The following is a 22510-nucleotide window of genomic DNA, read 5'->3' as shown; positions in this document are numbered from 1 at the left end:
CAGTTAGAAGACAAACTTCTTCCCAACTAGAAGACCTTCGTGTATTCATTCCACACGTCTTTCTTAAGTATCCCACACAGGCCTTTGCCCAAATGGAGGAAATAATAAATGTGACAGACATCGAACTAACAGCCAAGGGAAAGGTCACTGGAAAGTAGTGACGAGCTAGGGTCTGCGTGGTCTGTAATGAACTCGGGCCGCTCAGGGCCCCCCCCCCCCCCCCACTGCTGCATCTGGACCCCTCCTGCCTCGCTCGCTTTGTCCCAGACCTCAGAAAACCCTGGGGGGCACGTTTGCTGCCTGGTCGGCTTGGAAGCAGTCCTGCGGAGACTTGGCCCTTCCGAGGCTTCTTGGCCAGCGAGCAGCAGAATCTGGAGCCAGCCCTCATTCTCTGCGGGCTCCGGCCTCCGCGTAGCTCTTGCCCGCCAGAGCCTGGTGGTTCAAAGGACACAGGACTGGGCACTGAAGGCCCGGGAGGAGGGGGCTGGAGACTGATGATCTCGTCCTCCCGGGCTACGGTCCAGGAGAAGAAACGCTGGAGAGGATGCCACCTGCTGGTGAGGGACCCCCGGCTTGCGCGGTGGGAGCATCAGAGACCTGAAGCCTGGATGTAAAGAGAACCAGAATTCGGGCAGTTTTCCAAGTGCTTGGTTTTCTGCTGTCTCTTTAGGGCTGTCACCTCCACGGGGCCATGCCCCGAGCCCCGGTGCCTCGCGTCCCGCATTCGGGACGCGCAGGCTCTTACTGGGGGGGCGGTCTTCCTCCTCCCCTCCGCTCCTTTCCCCTCCCCTCCCTTCTCCTCGCCTCGCCTCCCCTTCCCCTCGCCTCGCCTCGCCTCGCGCTCCGAGGTCTAAGACTCTCCACTCTTCTCCATCAGGTGGAGCCGTCCGCGCCTCCCGCCCCCCGCCTCGCCCGCGAACTGCGCGCAGGCACCTTGCAGCGCCAGGAGGTTAACCGAGCCCCCGGAGGAGGTGAGGCCAAGGAGCGGCCGGGCGGAGATGGCCGGGCCGCCGTCGGGGCTGGCGCCAGAGCCCGGCCGGCTGTGGGTCCTGCAGGTACCGCTGTCGTTCTCGCCGCCCCACGTGGTGGCTGCCGAAGATTGCCGTGGGTTTTCCGGCACTCAGGCTTGAAACGCCTAACGGTCCTTTTAGAGGCAGGCAGCTCACCACTTAATCCAAGCTTTTTTTCCTTTCTGCCGGAGACCGGAGGCTGTGGGGAGGGGGCGGAAGGGGGTTGCGGGGGGGGGGGGGGGGGAGAGCGGAAGGGGGAAGGGGGAAGAAGTGAACAGGCCCAGCTGGCTGGGGGGGATCAGAGCCAGTCTGAGGGTCGTGAGGCCAGTCTCAGGGACCAGTGGGAGAACGAAACAAGGTCCTTCAACCTCGGATTCCCACCATCCCTCTCCTGTCCAAGACCGAGTGTGTGTGTGTGTGTGTGTGTGTGTGTGTGTGTGGTGAGCACACGCCTGTACGTGGGCCTGATTTGCGTGTATTGCACAGTTCACTAGCTTCACGACCCTGGTTTTGTAATATTTCCCTGGGGGCTGAATTAAGCAAATCTGGGCCCCAGGCCACTTAGGAATTAGCAGTCAAAATCAAACAGCAGCTTAAAGGATAAATGTTAGTTAAAACATCCAGTGTTGCTTTGTGAGGTAGGGTGTACATTCTCATATTATTAGTCTTATTCACTGCAAGGCTTGCCTTAGGAATGGTGCCCAGACCTTAAATTTCTCCCCTCACCCAGTAGGTTTAATGGAGAGCCCCTACTAAAGTTAAAGCACTCTACATGCCATGTTCTCACTCTTACCATGTTGTCTGACATAGGTTGTTTAGAATCATCATTCATCTTGCGTATGTGTTTCTGATTTGCCTCTTCTGCTTCACTGTCTTCTCTGTCATCGACTCATCGGGGCTGAGGCTGTGCTGACACTTTGTTTCTGTACCTTGTTTGCTAATTTAGCTGATGGTGTGTCTCTTTTGGGTCCTCTTGGTTTCTGTTGCTCAGCATTTCTTTTCTCCCCCAAAGCTTGCTTACAAATTTCCCTTTGATCTGTTTAACAGCCTCTAAAGGATGCAGTTAAATAAACTATTAAGTTAAGAATAGAAAAGTCAACAAAGCAGACACCTACTAATTTGTAGATCTTTGATGTCAACTACCAGATACAAGTAAGCCCCTACCAGCACACACTTTTCTCATGGGGCCCTACTTCTCTTTTCTTGTTCATCAATACCAGGGGATACATTTTTAAAGTTAACATCCACATGGAAACTTGGAGTTGGAATGTGCCTTGAAGTCAGTAAAATCCCCCAAGTACGTAATACTGATGGAAGGAAGGCTAAGAGTTTCCCAAAAACCTCCCCAAGGTCCAGTGACTGAAAAAAGCAGTGAATGATTTTGTACTGAAAGGCGCTCATCAAGAGAGCATCTTCCAGTTTTCTCCCCCTACTCTTTAGCCCCCCCTCTTCTGTATAATGCTGCATATTATACTCAGTTGTAACTATCCTTATAGTTTGTATCTCATGTGTATACTCTGCTTCCACAATAAACTGTGAGTTCCAGAAGGCATGGTCTGTGCCTGGGATTTTAGCTCCCCCAGTGCCTGCTTATCCCAGGTATATCTAAATGTCCACCAAGGAAACAGACCTAGAGAAATTGTTTGTTATCCTGGAGGAAAACAGAGTTTGATTCGAGTGTGGGCTTCACCACAGGTAAAAGACCTGAAGGTCCTTCCCAGGCAGTTGCCTATGACCTTGGCCTCTCCTTCGCGATAGCATTCACAGCACCTCTTGGAGAAAAAGACACTCTAAGAGTGATGGAGTGCTTATTAGAGGAGAGGCTGCAAATGCAAAGACAGGCTACTCCCCTCTCTCCTTGTTGAAAAATGCACAAACCAGGATGGTAATAATAACAAATGGGCATGTGTCACAGACCTGCTTGATTTCCCTCTAGTTCCTTCATTTTGTTTTGGAGGACTAGTGCAAAGCAAACTAAGGTCTAGATGGTCGGGTTTTTATGACCTACCTCCCCTTTCTAGGAAAGTCTCCAAAAAATGTAAAACGTGCTTATCTCTTCCCCAACTCCGAGACTCCAGCTGCACACATTGGCCAAGTCCTTCCCGGGGAAAGATGCACCCCCCCACCCCCACCCCCACCCCCACCCCCACCCCCACCCCTCGCGGCTTCGCGCTTTCCCTTTCAGCCAGTTCCCAATCCCCCGTGCAAAGGCAGGCCACGCATATTTTAATGCGTGTGCCTGCATATAGTCCCCCTCAACTTCATTCCCGTTGAACAACATTATGTGGTGTGGACAAAAAGTCACAGTCGGCTCCCTGTTCAAGATGCCTTTTGGCCAATAATGGTGACAAAAGCTGCATTTCCCCCTGTTTAGGGGGGGAAAGGAGAAGGGAAGAGAGAGCAGAGCCTCCCAGTCGGCCCTCTGCTTTGCATAGATCTCCTTTTTCCAAGTGTTTCCTCTTTAATTATGACCTGTTCCTCCTCCCTCGCCCCCCCGCCCCAGCTTCAGTGAAAGGAGCCCTTCTGTCACTCGTCACTGGCTCCCGCGCCCGCCCGCTCGCGAGCTCGCTGTGGGAGGAGCCCGCCGCCGGAGGAAGCCAAGCCGTGCGCCGGGGCTGCCGAGAGCCACAGAATGGATCCGCTCCGAGCGGGGACGTCGCTGACGAGCCCGGCTTCCCGCGGCGGCTAGGAGCCCGGCCACTGGCCCCGGCAGGCTGCGGAGACCCGGAGGCCCCGAGGAGAGCGGCGCCGCGCCGAGGGACCGACGCACGGACAGCCCGATGGTTGGCGCGAACCTGGGAGGACCGCGGCGGAGGCTGAGCACGGCGAGCCGCCCGGGAGGAGAAACTAACTGCCAACCCAAGTTGCCCCGCCGGCTCTCCCTCACTGCGCTGAGGAATGAAACCTTTCCAGCTCGATCTGCTCTTCGTGTGCTTCTTCCTTTTCAGTCAAGGTAGGACCCCCCGGGCGGGCGGCCGGAGTTGCAAAGAAAGTCGGCTGGGTTGGCGGGGCGCGGGAGGCTAAGGGCAGGAGCGTGGGCCGGCTTCGGAAAGTCGAGCCGATCGATGCGTCCGAGATGCGCCGGCGTGGCTTCTTTGCCTTTGCCAATGCAACAAGATGGTACTGTTTTCCTTTGGAAGGAAGGGGTGTAGGAGGGGTGACTTTCTCCTCTCACTTGTCAACATCCAGCTCAAACTCTCCGATGCAAATGAGTTCTTTATGCTCCTGGGATGTTAATGAGGCAGTATCTGTGTGGCTATGCCGCGCTGAACTTCTGGGCACCTCTCCTTCAGACTCAGGTTTGGGAGAAGGAGAGGGTCGGGAAGGAGAGCTTTGTTGAGGTGGATATTTCAGCTCCAATAAGGTCTGACTTGCAGGAGTGGATTCAGAAGCCAGTGTGTGCTGGTTTTGCTCGGTTGCAGAAGGGGCCGCAATTACCCATTGCACCGTGGGGGTAATTTGCGGTGGTGGGGAAAAAGCTTGTCAAGAGTTTCATTGAATGGAATCGGGTTCTCGGAATACGGCTGAATTCTGAAACCTACACCGCCCCGGATTCAGGGTCTAAAGTGAAAGGTCGCCCCTGGTGCTGATTGTTTACTTTGTGCAACCTAGCAGGGGCAGAGAGGCTGGTGGGCTCCCCCCCGCCCCCGTCCCAAAGAACTTTGCTACCTCTGGTCTGGCTCCCTGCCAAAGAGAGGGGTGGGTGCTGGCATGCTGGAGGGAGGGGAGGGCGATCTCGGGAGGGTCGGTGAGTGCCTACTTAGCCAAAGGCATCAAAAGTCACCTGTGGAATTGAGTTCAAAGGGGAGAAGTAAAGCAGCCCTCTGCCATCTGAGGCAGCATTTGTGCCAGCCAGCACGGCTCCGGGAGGGACAGGACTCTCAGAAAAATCCACAACAGAGCTTGTCCATCTGTTGATTAAATGAAGGGTAAAAGTTTTCAAGAAAGCAGAGCACCGCCATGGGTGGCTGGCTTTGCAAGCAAACAGCATGTCTCTTTTTCTTTCCCTGTCAAGGAGAAGCCAAATGTAAGCAAAAACCCACGCCTCCTTCCTCTGCTCTTTCATTGGTACTTACGGTCACTGCAGATTTCCCCCTTACCAAACTTTGCTCATGGCCATCCTGATTAAACCCGGGGGGGGGGGGGGGCCTTTCCCCCATAACAGTGTGTATGCTCCCATTTCAATGTGTACACACACACACACACACACACACACACACACACACACACACACGCTCATGTATTCATATGGTAGTGTGCATCTCACCAGGGCTCCCTACAGCAGCAGGAAGATAAATTGCCTTCCCTAGAGTTTTCAGGCTGAATGAATAAGAACTATCTCAGAACACTGGTACAGAAACAGTTTGGGTTATATTACCATTTTGTGAGATTACCCTCCTTCTTGGATGCCTGTGTGCTTGCTTATGGACACATACACACACACACACACACACACAAACTCACTCACACTCACACTCCCATTCTCCTTTGCCTCTTCCCAATTTACTCAGGAAGTTGCCTGTAGAATCCCTACAAGGAGGAGCCCACCATGCCCCCCTCCACAAACGTTCGTGGGACCTGCGCACATTTTAATCCTCCCGTTGTGTGGTTGGAAAGCTGGAGCTGTGATTCTCCTCTAGATTGGCATAAGAAGCCTTTGGTGTCTGAGTGCCTCTTTGGCTGTCTGAATCATCACAGTATGCATCTTCTGCTTTGCTTATCCCTCTCTCAGTACCGGAGCTGTTTCTTCGCTGTCTCGTATGAATCATTAAATATTTACCTGTGGAGGTTAAACGCTCCGTTTCATCCACCCTTAGCCCTGAGAGCACTAGGAAGAAACCACAGCATCCTGCAATGCCTACTTCCTTGTGATTCCTGAGTGTTCCGAGCTTAGCCAGCACTGCCCACCCTACCCAACGGTAGATGTCAGGGCCCACGGGGCTCCAATATAGGTCTAAAGAGAGATGATGAGACAAAGTGGATGTAGCCAGTCAAAATACCCTAAATCACTGGACACTGTAGGTTTCGTGAATAGACAGCATTTGATGACAGGAATTAAGGGCCATGTGGGATGCTTTTTATGGACTTTTGTGATATGCTACTTTTTGACTTGATCTGTAGACATGTGTTTTAATGTGGATGTTGTCCTGAGTATTGTGAATTCCCCAGAGGATTCTATTTGACCCTACACCTATATGATCAGTTTCTATACTGTGCCCACCTCTACCTAGCGCCGTATATTTCTCAAGTTATTAGTTAGAGTGCATCCACTTCCGAGAGGTCGTGAGAGGACTAGCCCTCGGGCCCGAGGCGACACCTGCAGACATCCCCCTGACTGAAGTTGCCTGGCATGCCCCACTGAGTCACCTATTTGACACCCCCCCCCGACCTCGTGCACACACTTCCTCCTGGGATGCTTTCCAAGGAAATGTGCAGGGACTCAGGGATGCCTCTCCTCTCAGAGAAAACAAATGTCCAGGGTTCTTTTTAGGCCTTTATCTGGCGCTCCGGTGACACCTCCATCTGCTGCCCAGAACCTCTCCCAGTGGGAGCCTATGCGTCATTTTAGAGTTTCTGGAAACACAATTTTCATGCTTCCTGTTCCCGTTGTCTTAGTCCCCCTATGGAAGGAGAGCTCCAAAGAGCGCTCTGAAGACTTTCGTGGCAAAAACATTTAAGTCAAAACTCTTAAAGTCCCTTTCAGTTGTCTTTTCTCTCCCAATCTGTCTGATATTCATTCACTTTTACTTGTTCTCGTAACCCTTTAGAGAGTGAATTCCAAGTATAATCGATGTCAGCAATACGCTGTTATCTCCTCTCCTTTGAAAGTTTGGGCTTTTCGTGGAGCTGGAGATTAAATATTTATTTATCTTTCCTAAGGTGGCAGTAGAAAGACCAAATGGCATGCCTCCATTTCCACCCCTGCCAACGTCCCCGGGCCTGGCTCCCCACAAAGAAATGGCGAGCTGCCAGTGTGTGCTGCTTGTGGGTTTCTCTCTTGCTGGGGATGCCTCTTCCATCAGCTGTCAGGACCGCTTGTCCATGCTTTGTGCAGAGAGGGAAAATGTCACAGCACAATTTGCCTCCTGCAAAGAAGAGGCATGTTCTGCCCCTGGGTGAAAAGGAATCGATTCTCTTATCACCCATAAACTTAGAACTGGCGATATTTTTTCCCCTTTATCATTTCCGTTTGCCCACATCTATTTTCCTCTGTGCCCTCCTTCATCTTCAAGAGCCGTGCCAACCAGCCTGCACCACCACCCCGCCCCCCGTCTTAAGTAACTAGGAAGGACCAGTGTGCCAGCAGGATGGAAGATCCCTGCTCACCAGCTGAGACAGTGTGGGGAATGCGCAGTGATACAAAGTTGGTGCCTTGAACTCAGACTCTTCGGAAAAGTGTTCTCTTCCCTGCTCACTGACATTTTCCCCTAGCACTCCCATCTGGCCGCATAACCTTGCAGGGCCCGAAAGCTCTAACCCTGGCCAACTCAGATCTCTCGTTGGACTTTCCCGCGTGCCAGGCTGCTCTGAACATATTGGGGGGACAATGAGGACTTACTTGTCAATGACAGTCCTTGAGTTGAGGGTTCATCCGGGACGTCACCTCTCCCTTGGGAAGAATCTAAGCGACTTGCTCTCCTGTCCTGCTGGCAGGAGTCTCCCAAAGGGCTGTCCGATGGCTACCGAGGGACAGAGGTTGGTGGCGACATGACTTTCCAAGGGGAGAGAAGAGCCGGAAGCTGACACAGGGCTTGTCTTGTGAGTGGAGAGACCCAGCTAGGATGAGGGAAGCCACGGGGATGACAGGAAGCTTGGAGAGGAAGGAGCAACTTCTAGATGCCTTAACTTGCGAGAAGGTCCCTGGGGGAGGGGGAGGGGCACCAGAAGATACCAGGAACACATCAGAGGCAGCCAGAAGAATGGAGGGGGATCCTAAGGGGGACAGACTGAGAAGGCATTAGAACAAGAAATTGGGAGTGAACAGCAACTTAGCAAACATGTAACCTTGCCCAGAACTGTCACATAAGAAAAGATGAGGCAAGTATTAAGTGTGCCGCTACCCCCACTGGCACCCCAAGTGGTATGACGTCTTGTCTAGAGGAGGAAGGATGCTTTCTTTTGTCCTAGAAGGTCAGTGCACCACTGCCAAGGGTGTGGGACCACTTCTTTAACAAATCCTCTGGGTGAGGGGAACTGGGACACGTCTGTTGGGCATGGGGGTGGTCTCCGTGTCTGCTGCCCAGCAGGGAACTCTCTGTTGCCAGCCAGACCTATTGAGGAGGGAAGGGAAACTCCCCAGGGGGAGAGGGGTGCGGGGTGGGGTCAACGCCTGCACACTGCACTTACAGGATACTGCAGGGGGCCTCCCTCTTGGGTTACAAAGGAGGATCTCCCTTGGAACACTGCAGCAGGGAGCTAGGCATGGTACCAAGGAGCAGCTCTCCCTGGTGAGCCTGTGTTGGTAGGAGCCAGGGCCAGCAGGAGACGGGGTGGAGCAGGGGATTAGGCCTGAAGATGCAATTTTTCTTTTTTGTTCAGCCCAGTGGGGGTGACTTAGGCGGCATTATATTGCAGACCCAAAAAAGCACATGAATAATCCAGAGTGAATTCAAGAGATTTCAATAGCAAAATAATAACAATACTAATGATACCTTTGATTTGCAGAGTACTTTTCTTCCAAGGAGATAAAAAGATAAACTGTTTTGGAAACATGAACAAGGAAAAGAAAATTGCCTGTGAAGGAAGAGTGGGAAGGAGGCCCAACAGCATTCATTTTAGGGTCTCCTGTAAATCTGGGGTGGCGGGTCGGGGGGGCGGAGAGAGTCACATGGGCAAGAGGCATCCTTCTTCAGCTACAGTCCTTATCCTTCTAAAATGGAGAAATAAATAACTTTTAGGTGAAAAACCAGGCAGTTTTAATAGGGGTCAACCAGAGAGAGTGAGGCCCTGTACCCCGCTTGTGCCTGGGAATGGGGACACTCTGATTCAGCTGTGGGGAGGGTCTGTTCCCTTGGGTTGCATGTCGCCTCACTGCTGCCTACAGGGAGTGAGGTGCAAAATGAGGCAGGATCCCATGTCCGGCTGGACTAGCTTCGCCCTGTATTCCAAATAGAGGAGGTTTTATTTTCAGCGAGGGGAGTGTATACTGCACGGAGGCATGGATGCCATTGCACGTGGTTTTCTTTTCCCCAGGGGAAAACCAGGATCCACAGTTGGGTATGCACGTCCAGCAAGACGTGCAGATCATCGCAGTACTTCTCACACAGTCACGCCAAGAATGCCGTGTCCTGCTTTCTGCCAGAGCTTGAGGATTAAGCCTGGAAGGGCTTCCACCATCCACACACTCTCAGAATCCACGGTGTTGCCCTAGGGTGAGGATCGTCCCCACCGTATTTAACGTGAACTTCCATTAACTTTCTGCTTCTGAGCCCCTGAAGGAACTAGGCATCAAACATTGTGCTTTTTCCCCTTTCCTCTTCTGAGTGTGAAAATGAGTACTCTGGCTGTATATTTCTAGAAGTCAGTAAATGTCAATATTGGATAAGTGTTTCCTTTATATCAGGGCGATTTAGCATAAGCTGCTTGGAAACAAATGTCTTCCGTAAGCATACAATGTTTCCATGAGTCCACAGTCAGCACTACTAGGAGGATTAAATAAATGTCAGCTTCCCTTGGGTACACTGGTAACAAGTCAAAGCCATGGAAATAGTGGCCAGCGTGGGTGAATCCTGCTCCCTGCAGAATTATTCAGTTGCAGCCCTGGCTGGTGCTGGGAGAATGAGAGGTACGCACCCTTGCATCTGGTTCCTGGACAAAAAGGCAAGGAAGGAGCCAACGTAGAGGCCTCCCACATGTCATGGGAAAGTTCCCCACCCCCCCCAACCCCTGCAGTCTCAAAGCCTTCTCATGCCCTGTCCAAATCTCCTCCCATCTGTGACCCCACTCTACACACACACAGCTTACGGCTAAAGTGTCGTCCTGTCCAGAGCTTCGAAAAAATCCGCCATCTTCCTGAAACGGGAGGTGAGATCTTCCTGTGATCTTCCACCTGGTGCTGGTGTCCTCGTAGGCAGAGTGAGGTAGATTGACCCGAGGCTGTTTGTTTGGTTTTTTTTTTTTTTGAACATTGAAACCCAAACTGCAATGGTACAGGTTGTGAGTATTAAAAAGATGTATGAATATCAGGCTGAATTATCAAGATGATCTGCATACTTGGCCTGGGTTCCCTGGGTAGTTGTAAGTTCAGTCTCTTCCTAACCCATGCCTAGACGACAGGAATTTGAAATCTGATCCTGACTTAAAGCAATGACAACCAAGGCTTCCATTCGTCATTCCACACTTTTCCCCAGAGGCTCCATACAGCCTGGTGTCTCACAGGGCCACGTTCTCTTCGTCCTTCCTTCGTGATCAAATAGCCCTTGAGGACACCAGAGTTCAGCCCCTGGCCACTCAGCCTGCGCTCATGGTAGGCCGACTGTGTGGTGGGCACCATGCCAGGGACTTCTGATGCAAAGACCCCTAAGATAGCATTTCTGCCCCAGTGGGGGCTCTCAGTCTGGTCAGGGAGCAGACACTTTGGCTCATGGTTACGATGGGCTCAGAGTTGTCAAGAGAATTCTGAGAGCTGCCAAAATGACCGAGGGCATCAGGAAAGGCTGCTGAGAGGCAGTGACTTGATTTCAAAAGATGTCTGGGAGCCCTCCTGGGGAAGCACAAAAAAGAGGGTTTCAGGCTTGCCTTAGAGCATGTGCAAAGGAAAGAAGGCAGGACAGAATGCCATCTGTTCCGAAGCAATGGGTAGTGTGGAGTGTAGGCTGGAATAGGAATGTGTTGAGGGTAGTGAGAAGCTTGGGAAGGGGTGGGTCAGCTTGTCATAAATACCATGCTAAATGTTTTGATGACTTAACTATCAGAGTTAAGTCTGTTCCTTCGAAACATTGTGAGTAGGTTCTAGATCTGTACTCCTCTCTGTGCCATGAGTCCTATGGATAAAAGAGGGGAAGAATTCATTTGTTATTTATTCTTCTTGGTTTGCCCTGTTTTTTATATGGGGCTTTAAAAATGTAGAATTGAGGGGCGCCTGGGTGGCTCAGTTGGTTAAGCGACGGTCTTCGGCTCGGGTCATGATCCTGGAGTCCCGGGATCGAGTCCCGCATCGGGCTCCCTGCTCGGCAGGGAGTCTGCTTCTCCCGCTGACCCTCCCGCGTCTCATGCTCTCTCTCTCTCTCTATCTCATTCTCTCTCTCAAATTAATAAATAAAAATCTTTTTAAAAAATGTAGAATTGAATGGAAATATACCCATTCTTTCCGGCTCACCTCCCTTCATAGCTAGTATGTAAAGGGGTGGAAAATAGAGCAAGAGCGTAAGTGTGGAGGAACTGACCTTCCCTGTCGGTTTACATTCCAGAAGGAGGCAGAGAAGAATAGTAGGTAGATGTATACTTAAGAACAATGTGTTGGATAAAGAATGTGGTGGGGAACCAAGGAGCACACAGAAGCAGGGATGGCTGAGTGCACACTGGATTCTTGGTGTATGGCATTCACTGAGGAATGGGATTTACCTGTTTCTGGGGCCCAGGGAGGCTCGCCTAACATTGAGGATGAATGGTAAACCAGAAAGGGAGACAAGAGCAAGAATGAGATAAATAAGAAATGCCTAGAGATATTTTGCTAAGGATTTCTTTGCTGTTCTGAAGAGGAAGCTAAATTGTGCTGGCTTTGGGGAAAATAAGGTTACAAGACAAGTGATTCCACTCAGAAGATGTTAGAGATGTTTATAAGTCTCCAGCATCAAGGGTAAAGAACGTCATCAGATCTACTCGTGTGTTCCACACTTGGGCCTGTTCTCATCAGGAATTGGTGGAGACTGGCAGGACAGGCTCAATAGTGAAGCACCTACATGCATTGTTCTGCCAGAAATAGGCAGTGATGTATCTAAGGCTGTCGAAATTTAATTCTAGTGTCTAAGGTTAGCCCACTGAACAGTCTCCCATTGCTGACCGCGCTCTAAGAGTAGAATTCGGGCCCCCAAGAATGGAAGAGTCAATTCCCAAGCAGCGGGTCAAAGAGTAGACTAGATGTCATCCAAATCCTCCCCAACCCTACGACTCCCTGAATATTATCTATTAGCAACAACCTATTGATTCTGGATAATAAATTCCTAGAAGATAGATGATGTGTTACAGATGTCTTTGTCCGGCACATTTTCTTGTAAGTGCCAGGCAAATCCTTTTGGTTGTTGGTGATGGTAGTGGTGGCAGTAATAATGTTTTGAGGATGAGTGTTGGTGTAAAACTTCACAGGCTGTAGAGTACTCTTCACAAGCACTGCTTCATTTCATTACTGTGCTAGCATGAGAGGCAGCTGTGATCACTGCCATAGGCTCCGAAAGGTCATGTCCTCGACCAAAGTCACTCTCATCTGCTTCACTTTTTCATATGCCTTGATGCTTCTCAAGATGCTGGTGGATGTGGCAACTCCAAATCATCCACACTGAAAAATGCATGAGAAGATCCTAGGCTGTGGCATAAGATGGAACATGTTCTTCCAGCTTATGGGAATCCTTGGTGGCTAGGCATAGAAAAGGATTTTAAGGATTTCCCATGAAAACCAGGGAGCTGACCTTCAAACCATGACCTAGCCTTGCAGCTCTGTCTTTTGATTCCAGACTCTTTCTGAGTTGGTTCCTTCATCTTCTGGCATTCAGCTTTACCTTGAGGGCACAGGTTTCCAGGGGAAATGACAGGCCAGCCTCTTGGGCTGAATAGCAATCAAGGGGATGTTGCTTGGGTAGTTCCTTTTGTGGCTCTATTGACAAAAAAAAAAAAAAGGCAAGGGCAGGAACTTTTATTCTCTTAATTGGTTGATTAAAATATCCGTTTCTTTTATCCACCGGCCCTGGTGCCAGGCATGCTACTCAGCACATAAAGGACTCTGAATAAATGTTGAAATATTGGAATGAATGGCAAGAAACAATGAAAGGGAGAGAAAGCAGTGTTTCTGACATCACACATGCAGGGGCTGACAGGCCCCCATGGGAGGCCAGAGGAGAGGTCCCAACTATTTGGAGTAGGAAGTTGTTCCTCTGTGAGTGAGGCCTTGAATGACCACTGGGTCACCAGGGACACTGCCAAGAGAAACATCCTCCGGCAAGCCACCCACTCCTCAGTTTCAGTAAAAAAAAAATCCCACCCCTGTCCTTCTGTTCTTTAATGCATGTCAGTTCCCATTTCTGTCAGTCACCTGCAAATGTCACAGGTGACTCAGCTCTGGTGCAGTGTGACAGTCCACCTGTCACCCTTGGCGATGCCGGGGGCTATGACAGTTTCAGAGTAACACTGGGACCCGGCTGGCTCATCATGGAGGCAACCAGGGGACAGAAACCTAGAGCTTTCTCCTGGAGACCCTCCCCGGGTACCACAGGAGAAGCGATGCCACCCTCCCTGCCTTCCTGACCTCGTGACAGGGAGAAATTGCCACTTAACCTCCCAGTGGCTTTACCCTCCATATTCTAGGACCCGCACTTGTCCACACCTCGCTGAAGGACGCTGGGTCCACCTCACATTCACAGGGAGTCCCATTTCATCAGAGAGCTGGTCTCGGAAGCCTTTTTCTTACGGAGGACGCTGCACCTGCGTCAGGGGCCACGGGCGGGAGCAAGAGGGCCTGTTCTTCCCTTGGGTCCACATCAGGCAGGAGCAGGTGGAAATGTTTTGGGATGCAAAACCCGGGGCGCGCTGCAGTTCCTGCATCAGCCTGATGGTGGCAGCAGCAGCGCTTGCAAAGCCCAGGAGTGAGCGGAGCTGAGGCTCAGGGCGGCCCTTAAGTCGCAGCAAGAGCCAGGCTCTCTAGTCTGGGTGCCTGGGCCCTCCTCTGCCGATGATGCTCCAGCTGAGCCTGGAGCATGGAAAGGGCATGGAGGGAAAAGAGCAAGACTTCCAGATTAGCAGCAGCTCCCCCCCGAGGCTCGGGTGCTTTCTGCTCTTTCTGATGGATGTGAGGGCAGAGTGCTAAGGGCAATGTCTGAGCAGAGGTAGGTGGGTACAAATAAAAATGCCCAAGGGTGTGGAAGAGCTGCAAAAAGAGGGAGCAGAGGAGACCTCAGCTAGCTGTCTATTTCCCGGTGGCAGGTGTTTTCCCATGCTTGTGTCTCTCCTGTGGGTGATGAATGCATCCATCCCCCTCCAGGGGTGGCCAGCTGCCAGGAGCCCGGCTTCCTCGCCCCAGTCCCCAACCTGGGCCCACTGCCCCTCTCCCCAGGAGTTTGCCTCTTTAATGATCCAGGAGCCAGTATTTCTGCTGTTGCTCCCCTCCCCTGCTGGAAAAGCCAAACAGATGCTAAAATTAGTCTCATTATTCCTGATCTCCTGGGCAGGCTGAAGAGGTGCTACTCTGTTTTCATCTCTGGACAGAAACAGACACCCTTAAAATAAATCGCCATCAGCCGTGGTTGTTTGTTTCAGAACACAACTTACCAGGCAAGGTAACCGGATCCTAATGGCCCGCACAGGAAACCTACCGCCTGCCCTGGCAGCTTGCCTTTTTCACCTTTTTGAAGATTGCAAGTAAGATGTGTCTCAGACCCTGGAGTCAATTTGTGTGCAGCATGGGACCTGGGATGAGGGAAGGGTGAGGTCATCACTGGAGCTGCCCACTCCTTGTTTTCTCTGTATGGCTCAAGTGGCTGGTAGACTGGCCTTTGTGTTGCCTGACACCCCCAGACATTATTTGATATCCATTAGGTTTTGCTTGCCAGTAGGATTTTAGATGAGGTTTGCCCAAACCCAAGCGGCCTCCCGCACCTGACTCCCCATCAGATCCCTTTGCTACTTTGTTACTAGCAAGGTGAGTTACCATCCGCCCAATCTGTCCATCCTCACACTGTCTGTCTTCCTGGGGGAGGGGGTGCGCAGTGGGGTGGGAGAGAGGGTAGGATTGTTCTGTCCATTTTATCAGTGCAGTGCCCCTGGCACGTGCCAGGTGACTTCTTGAGCATCTCGCGTCGGAGAAGAAATCTTTTTGCCTGAAGTTTGCAGATCTGAGGCTGCACGGGTCAGCGAGGAAACATAGAACTGTGCTATATGAGAAGCTGCTAAAAGTAATGGAGATTGATCTCCTCCCCACAGAAAAAGATGTTACACCCACGTGGTACAGGCTCTTGGCTCCGCTGCTTTCCTGGCCCCTCGGGTGGGCCAACTTGATCCCCGTTCTTCTTCCACAAACACGAGCTCCGTTAGGATTTTGGGAATCCCTCGGTGGAAAGCTGAACCGGGGAGAGAGGAAATGGTGACAATAGAAAAGAATCGAAACCTGTAGTGGTCTCCAGATGCGGGCCTCACAGTGTGTGTCTGGCCAGTAGACTGCCTCCTGGTCGCCTACGTGGAGCCAGCCATGGGGAGGCATCACTGAGACCTAGAGCCAGGTTTGCTGAGCTTCGCGTGCATTCCCCTCTGTCATCCTCCTAGCAACCCAGTAAAGCAGAACTGTCAACCCACCAGCCAGTGAAAGCTGCTGAGGCTAAGATTCCATGATTTGCCCACAGACTCAATGACATTGCCTCTCCCTCCTGGGGAGAGATGGGACCGCCATTCGGACACTTGCTTGCACGCCCCTGGTCCCTGGCTGCGCCTCTCTTCAGGAGGAATCCCCCTCACGCTGGTGCCCCCACAGCTGTGTGCCTGGCGGTGGGCTGCAGAACCCCTGGCCTGGCCTGTGGTCCTCCTTCTTCATGACTTGTAGGGCTTTCGATGAAGAGCTGATCAAAATGGAGGAAAAGAAGTCCCCGAAGACGGAAGCTGAGTAAGAATTCACGAAGCCCTGCCCTGTGGCCGGCGGGTGCTTGTTACTTCCCCAACCCAGCTCCAGTTTAGCCCCAACATTTCGAAAGCCAGATGCTGATTCCTTAACAAGAACACATCACCACCTAACTTTCCTTTGGTGGATTAAAAAAAAAGAAGAAGAAGAAGAAGAAAACCCATTCTGCTGAGGGAGAGGTGAGCCTGGTGTTAGCTCCGCGCTGGAAGAACAGAGCTACTCTACACAAAAAGGCATTGCAGGACATCAAAACCGTCCTTTTTATCAAGTCTAGAAGTGTAAAAATGTCGGGAGACCACATGGTTCTGAAATGATTAATAACGGTCGTTAGGGAGAGAGAGAAAGGACTCTTGGACTGTGGGAGAGTCTGAATACCGTTCAGGCCCGATTCTCCTCACTTCGGCTCCAGCAGGTCCATCTTGCCTGGTGTCAGAAATCATTTCTGAAGATGGCCTGTCTCTACCCAGGCCATACTCAGGATCGTAGTATTAGCTGAAGATAGGCACTTAAGATAAACTAGCAAAATATAAAAGTTCCTTGATGTTTTCAAAGCTCCTTTGGATTGAATCAGAGGAGTACAGAGGAAGAACGCAAGGCAGATAGATCTCGGCGTGGAAGACATAAAATTCCTTCTTTTGATACCACAGTCTGAGCCTTTCAGCGGAACCCACAGCTCCTGTCTGCAGGTGCATTGTCAGCTGTCGCCAGGGCTCCGAATCCACGTGGGTGCCCCTTGTTCCGGGCGTGAGCTTTGCTTTGGGTTTTCTCTTCATCAAGCCAGGGCAGAGGCATTCACAGATAGAAATCCATACTTTACAGGTGAAAACGACTGAATGCCGAGCTGATCAGACTGGGAGAAATACCATCCAGAAAACCTTATTCCTTCCCGCCCCTGTTCTCCTGCTAATAATAATAGGAAATCTGCATTTCCCTCTCATTATCAGCAGATATTCGTTGTCAAAGATCCTACCACTGAATTCTTGCCAAGGAAAGTGAAAGTATATGTACTGCTGTGTTTTTTTTCAGTTAAATTGTCTTCTTACGTTATTTTGTCTGCCTTAAATGTTTACGCAGTCAGGGCCGAGATGCTTCTGTCATTCCTACGGGCTGTTGCAGCCATATGAACTGAAAGAAATCTTTCCTAGTCAAAATAGGAATGCCCTTGGCACCAGGCCAGTTTACCCTTTTTTATGGAGTGTTCAGAGTATTTGAATGCTCATCTGGCCCCAATGGGTAGGGCATGGAGGTCACAACTTTCCTCGAAGTAAATATTGAGATGTTTCGAAACAACTGCTTAGTAAAGCCCTGTCCAGAGAAAGAAAAATAAAAGTATCTGGTGGGTGCATTTTGGCACAGGAATCACCTGCCTCCCCTCTACACCCCACCCCTCCCTGGCCTGGCCTCCCCTCCCTGTGAATACTGCTTATATTAACATGGGCTGTACAAGTGCTCTGGAGAGCGGCTTTTAACCAGAGGAGGTAAGCTGCCTCGAAGAGTTTTCATGTCACATTACTAGCTCAGGATGACGTGCACGGTGAGCATGGACTCAGGAATCACCATGGGTCCTGAGCACAGGAAACCAAACAGGTCGATAAGGCCAGGAACATGCAATTTGGAACAGGTTGGCTTTGCTGGTCTCTTGTTGATGTCACTGCTTTCCTCATGACCGAGAAGAACGGGAATCACTTGCTTCCTCGTCCCACCTCAGGGGAGCCCAGGAAAGCAATGTGAGCATTTGTGCTGACAGGGAAGAATGTGGCCGAGAGCGGCCGTAGATTTTCTTCCACCAGCACTTTAGAATGTTTATTTTAAAGTTAACACTGTACACCAGAGATGCTCATGTCCATAAAGGATGGATTTTCTGCTTGGCACGGTGAAGAGATTAAGAACGTATATGATAATGCACGCCGAGAATTCTTGTTCTGTTTTTTTTTTTTTTTAAATCTTCAAGGTCAGTACAACCACAGACGTTGCTATTCACTTCGTTGCGAACTAGGATCTACTCGCTGCATACTGTCATTTTATTTTTCAATTCATAAAAAAAGATGTTCTCATCACTAGGCCTCTGGGCCTCTTTATTCAGCCCAGATCACCAATGGGAAGCCAAATGCAGGAACTGATGAACACAGCAGTGGAGAGGAGAGAGAGAGAGGTGGAGCCGGGGCCAGATTTGAAGACACCCCCAAGCCCCTGCTGGCTGCTCTATATGCCTTGTGCGTGTTCCCAGATGGATGACGTAGTGATAGAAGAGAAAGGGAGTGGAGCACAAGTGCCTGTGCTTGTCAGGCTAGCGAGGAGAGACAGATGGACAGATGGAAAGATGGAGCAAGCTGAGAGGTGTGTAGAGAGCAGACATGTTAGTCTCCTGGAGACCCCAAGACCGTAGGGTTCCGAGCTCGAACTCTCCCTGATCCAGAAGGCACACTCCTGTACACAAGAAGGTTTTGAAGTTTCCATTCATCAGCTTAGCCATGACGATAGCCAATGTGCCAGATTCCAGGGACACAGGGGGCTCTGTCTTTGGATGGTTGTCTGTTTCTTTGACGGCGTCCCAGCACCTTCGGGAGAAAGAGCTCTCTTCTCCTCTGTTCTCACACACACCCTTCACCCCAGCCAAGCCCAGCTGCTGGCGTCTCTGAGTGTGATTTGCTCCCTCACACCTCCTGGCTTTCTTGCCTGTCCTTCCCTCTAGAAGGATCTCCGCTCTTTGCCATGTTGGCCTGGCTGACATCTACCCTGAGGATCAGCTCCCTTTGCCTCCTGGAGGAGGTTTCCTTACCTCTCTCCTCAATTTAAGAGCCCTCCTCCTTCCTTCCACAGCCCTCTGTGGAAACCCCCTCGTAGTGCTTGTAACAGTATATTAAAGTGGCTTTTTCCTATCTGCCTTCCTTTCTAGATCGTGAGCTTCTAGAAGGCAAGGGCTGGGTCCTGTGGATCTCCATGTGCGCAGTGCCTCTGTCCAGCTTGGACGCATAGCCGGCACGTGATCAGGGATTCTTGACAGCCTCTACCTTCTGTGCCTGGCATTTCCCTTGCCAAGCTCTGAAAGTGCTTTATCAGAGAATACATTTACTGATCATTACTATTGCCTTCTGCAACCAGAGTACCTGTGAGCACAAAGTAATTCTTGGGGAAAAGGTGATAATAAATTAATCCTTCCTTGCATTTCTATGGCACTTTATGCTTTCCCAAACCCTTTCGCATTTATTATGGGCGACTCTCCTCCCCACCTGGAAGAATAAGCGAAATGAGACCAAGTCATGTCAAGTGGCCTCTCTTAGGTCACACAGCTGGTAAGTGTGAAAGTTAAGACAAAAACCTAGGTTTTCCCAATCCAGGCGCTGTGGTCCTCCCAGCACTGCCCCCCTCCCGGTCTCCTCCCCCTGGGTTCCTGCCCCTGAAGAGCATAGGCTTAGAGGGTGCCTGGTGGAGTGGGCCCCCGGGAGTGTTTCCTGCATCATCCCATGGGGTGTGATGGGGTGAGTATCTCCATCGAGAGGCAGAAGAGGAACTCAGGAGGAGCTCAGGCAGGGATGCAGGTGAAGTAACCATAGCTGGTTCTAACTTAGGCACAAATTCTCTCTCTTGTAAATGGGGCATACCAACGAGAACATCATAGCTCCCCTATACTAAGGACCCCATCAGTACCTGTACTAGCCTGGAAGCTCCTTCCTGGGCAGCCTTTCACTGGGCACGTTGGCCATGACCTTCCCCACGGTGCCTCCGCCATGAAGTGTCAGTTTGTCAGCCTGTCCATCTGTCAGCACTGTTGAGTGTCCAGAGCACCCTCCACAGCTCCTCATCCTCATCCCAAGCCCGTGACACAGGCCCTGGACTGGGGGCCAAGAGGCCATTGCCCTGTCACATACCTGTGGCATGGCTCTGGGCATGGCCCCCAGAGGCTGAAGGGAATCAGGCTTTTCCTGCTAGCTGCCTCACGAAGTAGTTACCTCCTGAGCGGTACTTTGAAACGGTATGAAGGAAACATTACTATGACACACTCTGCAGAGGTGAGGTATTTGTGCCATCCTCTGGTTCCATCATTCCAGGTGTGTGGTGCTGGTCCCCAAGGACAGAAAAGAGCCACGCCTCGCCCATCTGCAGTCTGTTTTCAAGGCGAGATACTATGTGGCTTTCTGGGGGAGCAGGTGAGACCAGGCCACCTTTCTCAGCAACGTTCATCGAAAGAATGATGCTCAATGCCGCCAAGGCATCCCTTGTATTAATGAAATAAACTAAACTCTGCATCTAAATTGGTGCTATCCTTGAGAGAAGAAAAAATAGTTATTTGTATTATTTTCTGGGTTCTGTGGTTCAGAAGAGAAACCCCAGCTGAGAAAGACGGGGTGGGGATGGTTTTCCTTCCCTGCGGCTCTTGTGGCCACAAGACAAACTGCATGACTTACAACAGCACAAATGTATTATAGCTCCGGTGTCCCAAGTCTAAAATGGGTCTCACTGGGCTGAAGCCAAAATTGGTACTTTCCGGAGGCTGTGGGAGAAAATTGGTGTCCTTGCCTCTTCTGGTTTCCAGTGGCCACCCACATTCCTTGGTTTGTGGCTCCTTCCTGGCATCACTGCAACCTCTGGCTTTGGTCATACCTCCTACTGAGGCTGCCTCCACCCCTCTTAACACGGATTTTGGGATTACACCAGGCCACCCGCATAATCCAGGATAATCTCCCCATTTTAGGATCTCCTAACTTGATCACAGATGCAGTCCTTTTTGCCTTGTAAGGGAACATCTTCAAGGATTAGGACATGGACATCTTTCTGGGCTCATTATTCTGCCCATCACCGGAAGGAACCAAAGACAAAACGGAGCTGGGTGCCCGCCCCTTCCTTTCAGAACAATTGTAGCCATTCCTTTTTTTTTTTTTTTTTTTGTTAACATATAATGTATTATTTGTTTCAGGGATACAGGTCTGTGATTCAACAGTCTTACACAATTCACAGCGCTCACCATAGCACATACCCTCCCCAATGTCTATCACCCAACCCCCCCATCCCTCCCACCCCCCACCACTCCAGTAACCCTCAGTTTGTTTCCTGAGATTAAGAGTCTCGTATGGTTTGTCTCCCTCTCTGGTTTTGTCTAGTTTCATTCTTATCCTCCCTCTCTGTGAGAGAAATCTGTGCCTCAGTCTCCCTTTCTGTAAACCAAAATGATTTTTCTGCCCACTTATCTTTATAAAGCATTTTGGGCTTATCAAGTAAAAGGTGCTTAGGAAGAGATGGTTATTATGATATGATACTCTGACTTGGTATAAATTATGCTTACATTAATCAGTGGAGCTTCTACTAGATGCAACTATCATTGGGTCCCGTCGGGGAGAGATTAGGGGGAGCATCTATTAGATTCTGTAGTTAAACCTCACTAAATGATTCTTAACAGCAATTTACTTTGGCTTCATTAGCATGGAGTATGGGAACTCTCCTTTAAAATACCATATAGCTCAGCCTCCTCCTGTCTTTGGAGTAATTGAAATGAAATAGAGATCAACAACAACAACAATAGCGTAAGACAAAAGAAATAGGCGCTGTGTTTGTCTACATGTGATTTGCTGTAGGGTGGGAGGTTTACTGCCCGCACTTTGATTTGTCTCTTTTTGCCTCCATGCCTGGTTGAGTTTCTGGCTTTTGACCGGGGATCTGGCTAGAAAGGAGGCACAGGGGAGTGGATATAAACTGTGTGAACGTGGCAGTGAACATGGGGCTGCAGGCTCCAGGATGAGTTTGTGTGTCTTACCACGTGACAGAGTGAGGGAGAGCATCTATTATGATAGTATTGGGTACCACGTAGGATCATCTAGGTCATGAGATTCAGTTGATATAAGGCTTTATGAAGTCTTCCTCAGGTTAGAGGCTAAAGAAATTTGGAAGCTTAGCCCTTCTTTGCCCACCCCACTACCAGATGCATCGGGATGTTGCAGGAGGCTTGAGGCAGTGAGGCCCCTTCCCTTGGTGTACGGGGAGGACCGGACTGACTGACCGTGTCGGACGCCAGTTCCAAGGCCTGCAGAAGCAGCAAAATGTAAGGCCCCAAGACAGGCATCTGAGTCCACCCCCATCCCGTACTCACCCTGCCAGCTTCCCGGGGAGTCTGCCTTGGAAGCCCAGGAAGAACACAATCAGCAGACGATGATAGCATCTTTAAATAGATTTATAAAATGTTCAACCCTTGAAGAGCCTGTGTCCAGGAAAGGTTATGTTGCTGCTAAACAGTCCCAGGGAGAGCATCACAACCAGCTCTGGTCCTTGGGGCGCAGGGGAATTAAAGGAGAGAGACAAGCCCTGAGAATGATTATAATCCCATTATGCAGAACTCCCCCTATTTATTTCTTCATATGGATGAATTTGTATATATTTGCATTTTGTTCTATCTGATAATATGCATAGAATTCAAATTGAAATGACTTGAATAGATTTGAATATTAATAAGGCGTTTAAAGGCTGCCATCCCTGGCAGAGTCCTTGCAAGGGAGCGTGTGGTGCAGAAGCTCAGAAATCTCCTCAGGCACAAGCACCACCAGGCATTGCCACCCAGGGCATTATAGGGGGGGCACCCTCTCGGGTGGAGATAGAGGCCTCCCCTACAGCTTCCAGGCACCAAGCCCGGAGCCTATATCACTAAAGGGGTGTGTTGAAAACAGACCCCCCCCCCGCAAGTGTATGTGGCTTGAGG

At 50.6% G+C, this 22510-nt stretch overlaps 1 protein-coding gene across 1 annotated transcript in view; it reads left to right on the top strand.

Moving 5' to 3' along the window:
* Positions 1-811: 811 nt before the first annotated feature.
* The window catches only part of KIRREL3 (kirre like nephrin family adhesion molecule 3), a 539810-nt gene continuing 518111 nt past the window's right edge, over positions 812-22510 (top strand). Inside the window, 2 exon segments of the mRNA XM_027580085.2 lie at positions 812-971; positions 3514-3963. Coding sequence (XP_027435886.2) covers positions 3909-3963 — 55 coding nt within the window. The 5' untranslated portion in view covers positions 812-971; positions 3514-3908.

Source organism: Zalophus californianus, chromosome 11, assembly GCF_009762305.2.
Source record: "Zalophus californianus isolate mZalCal1 chromosome 11, mZalCal1.pri.v2, whole genome shotgun sequence".
NCBI classification, from domain to species: Eukaryota; Metazoa; Chordata; class Mammalia; order Carnivora; family Otariidae; genus Zalophus; species Zalophus californianus.
This window is presented reverse-complemented; position numbering and strand designations above follow the sequence as displayed.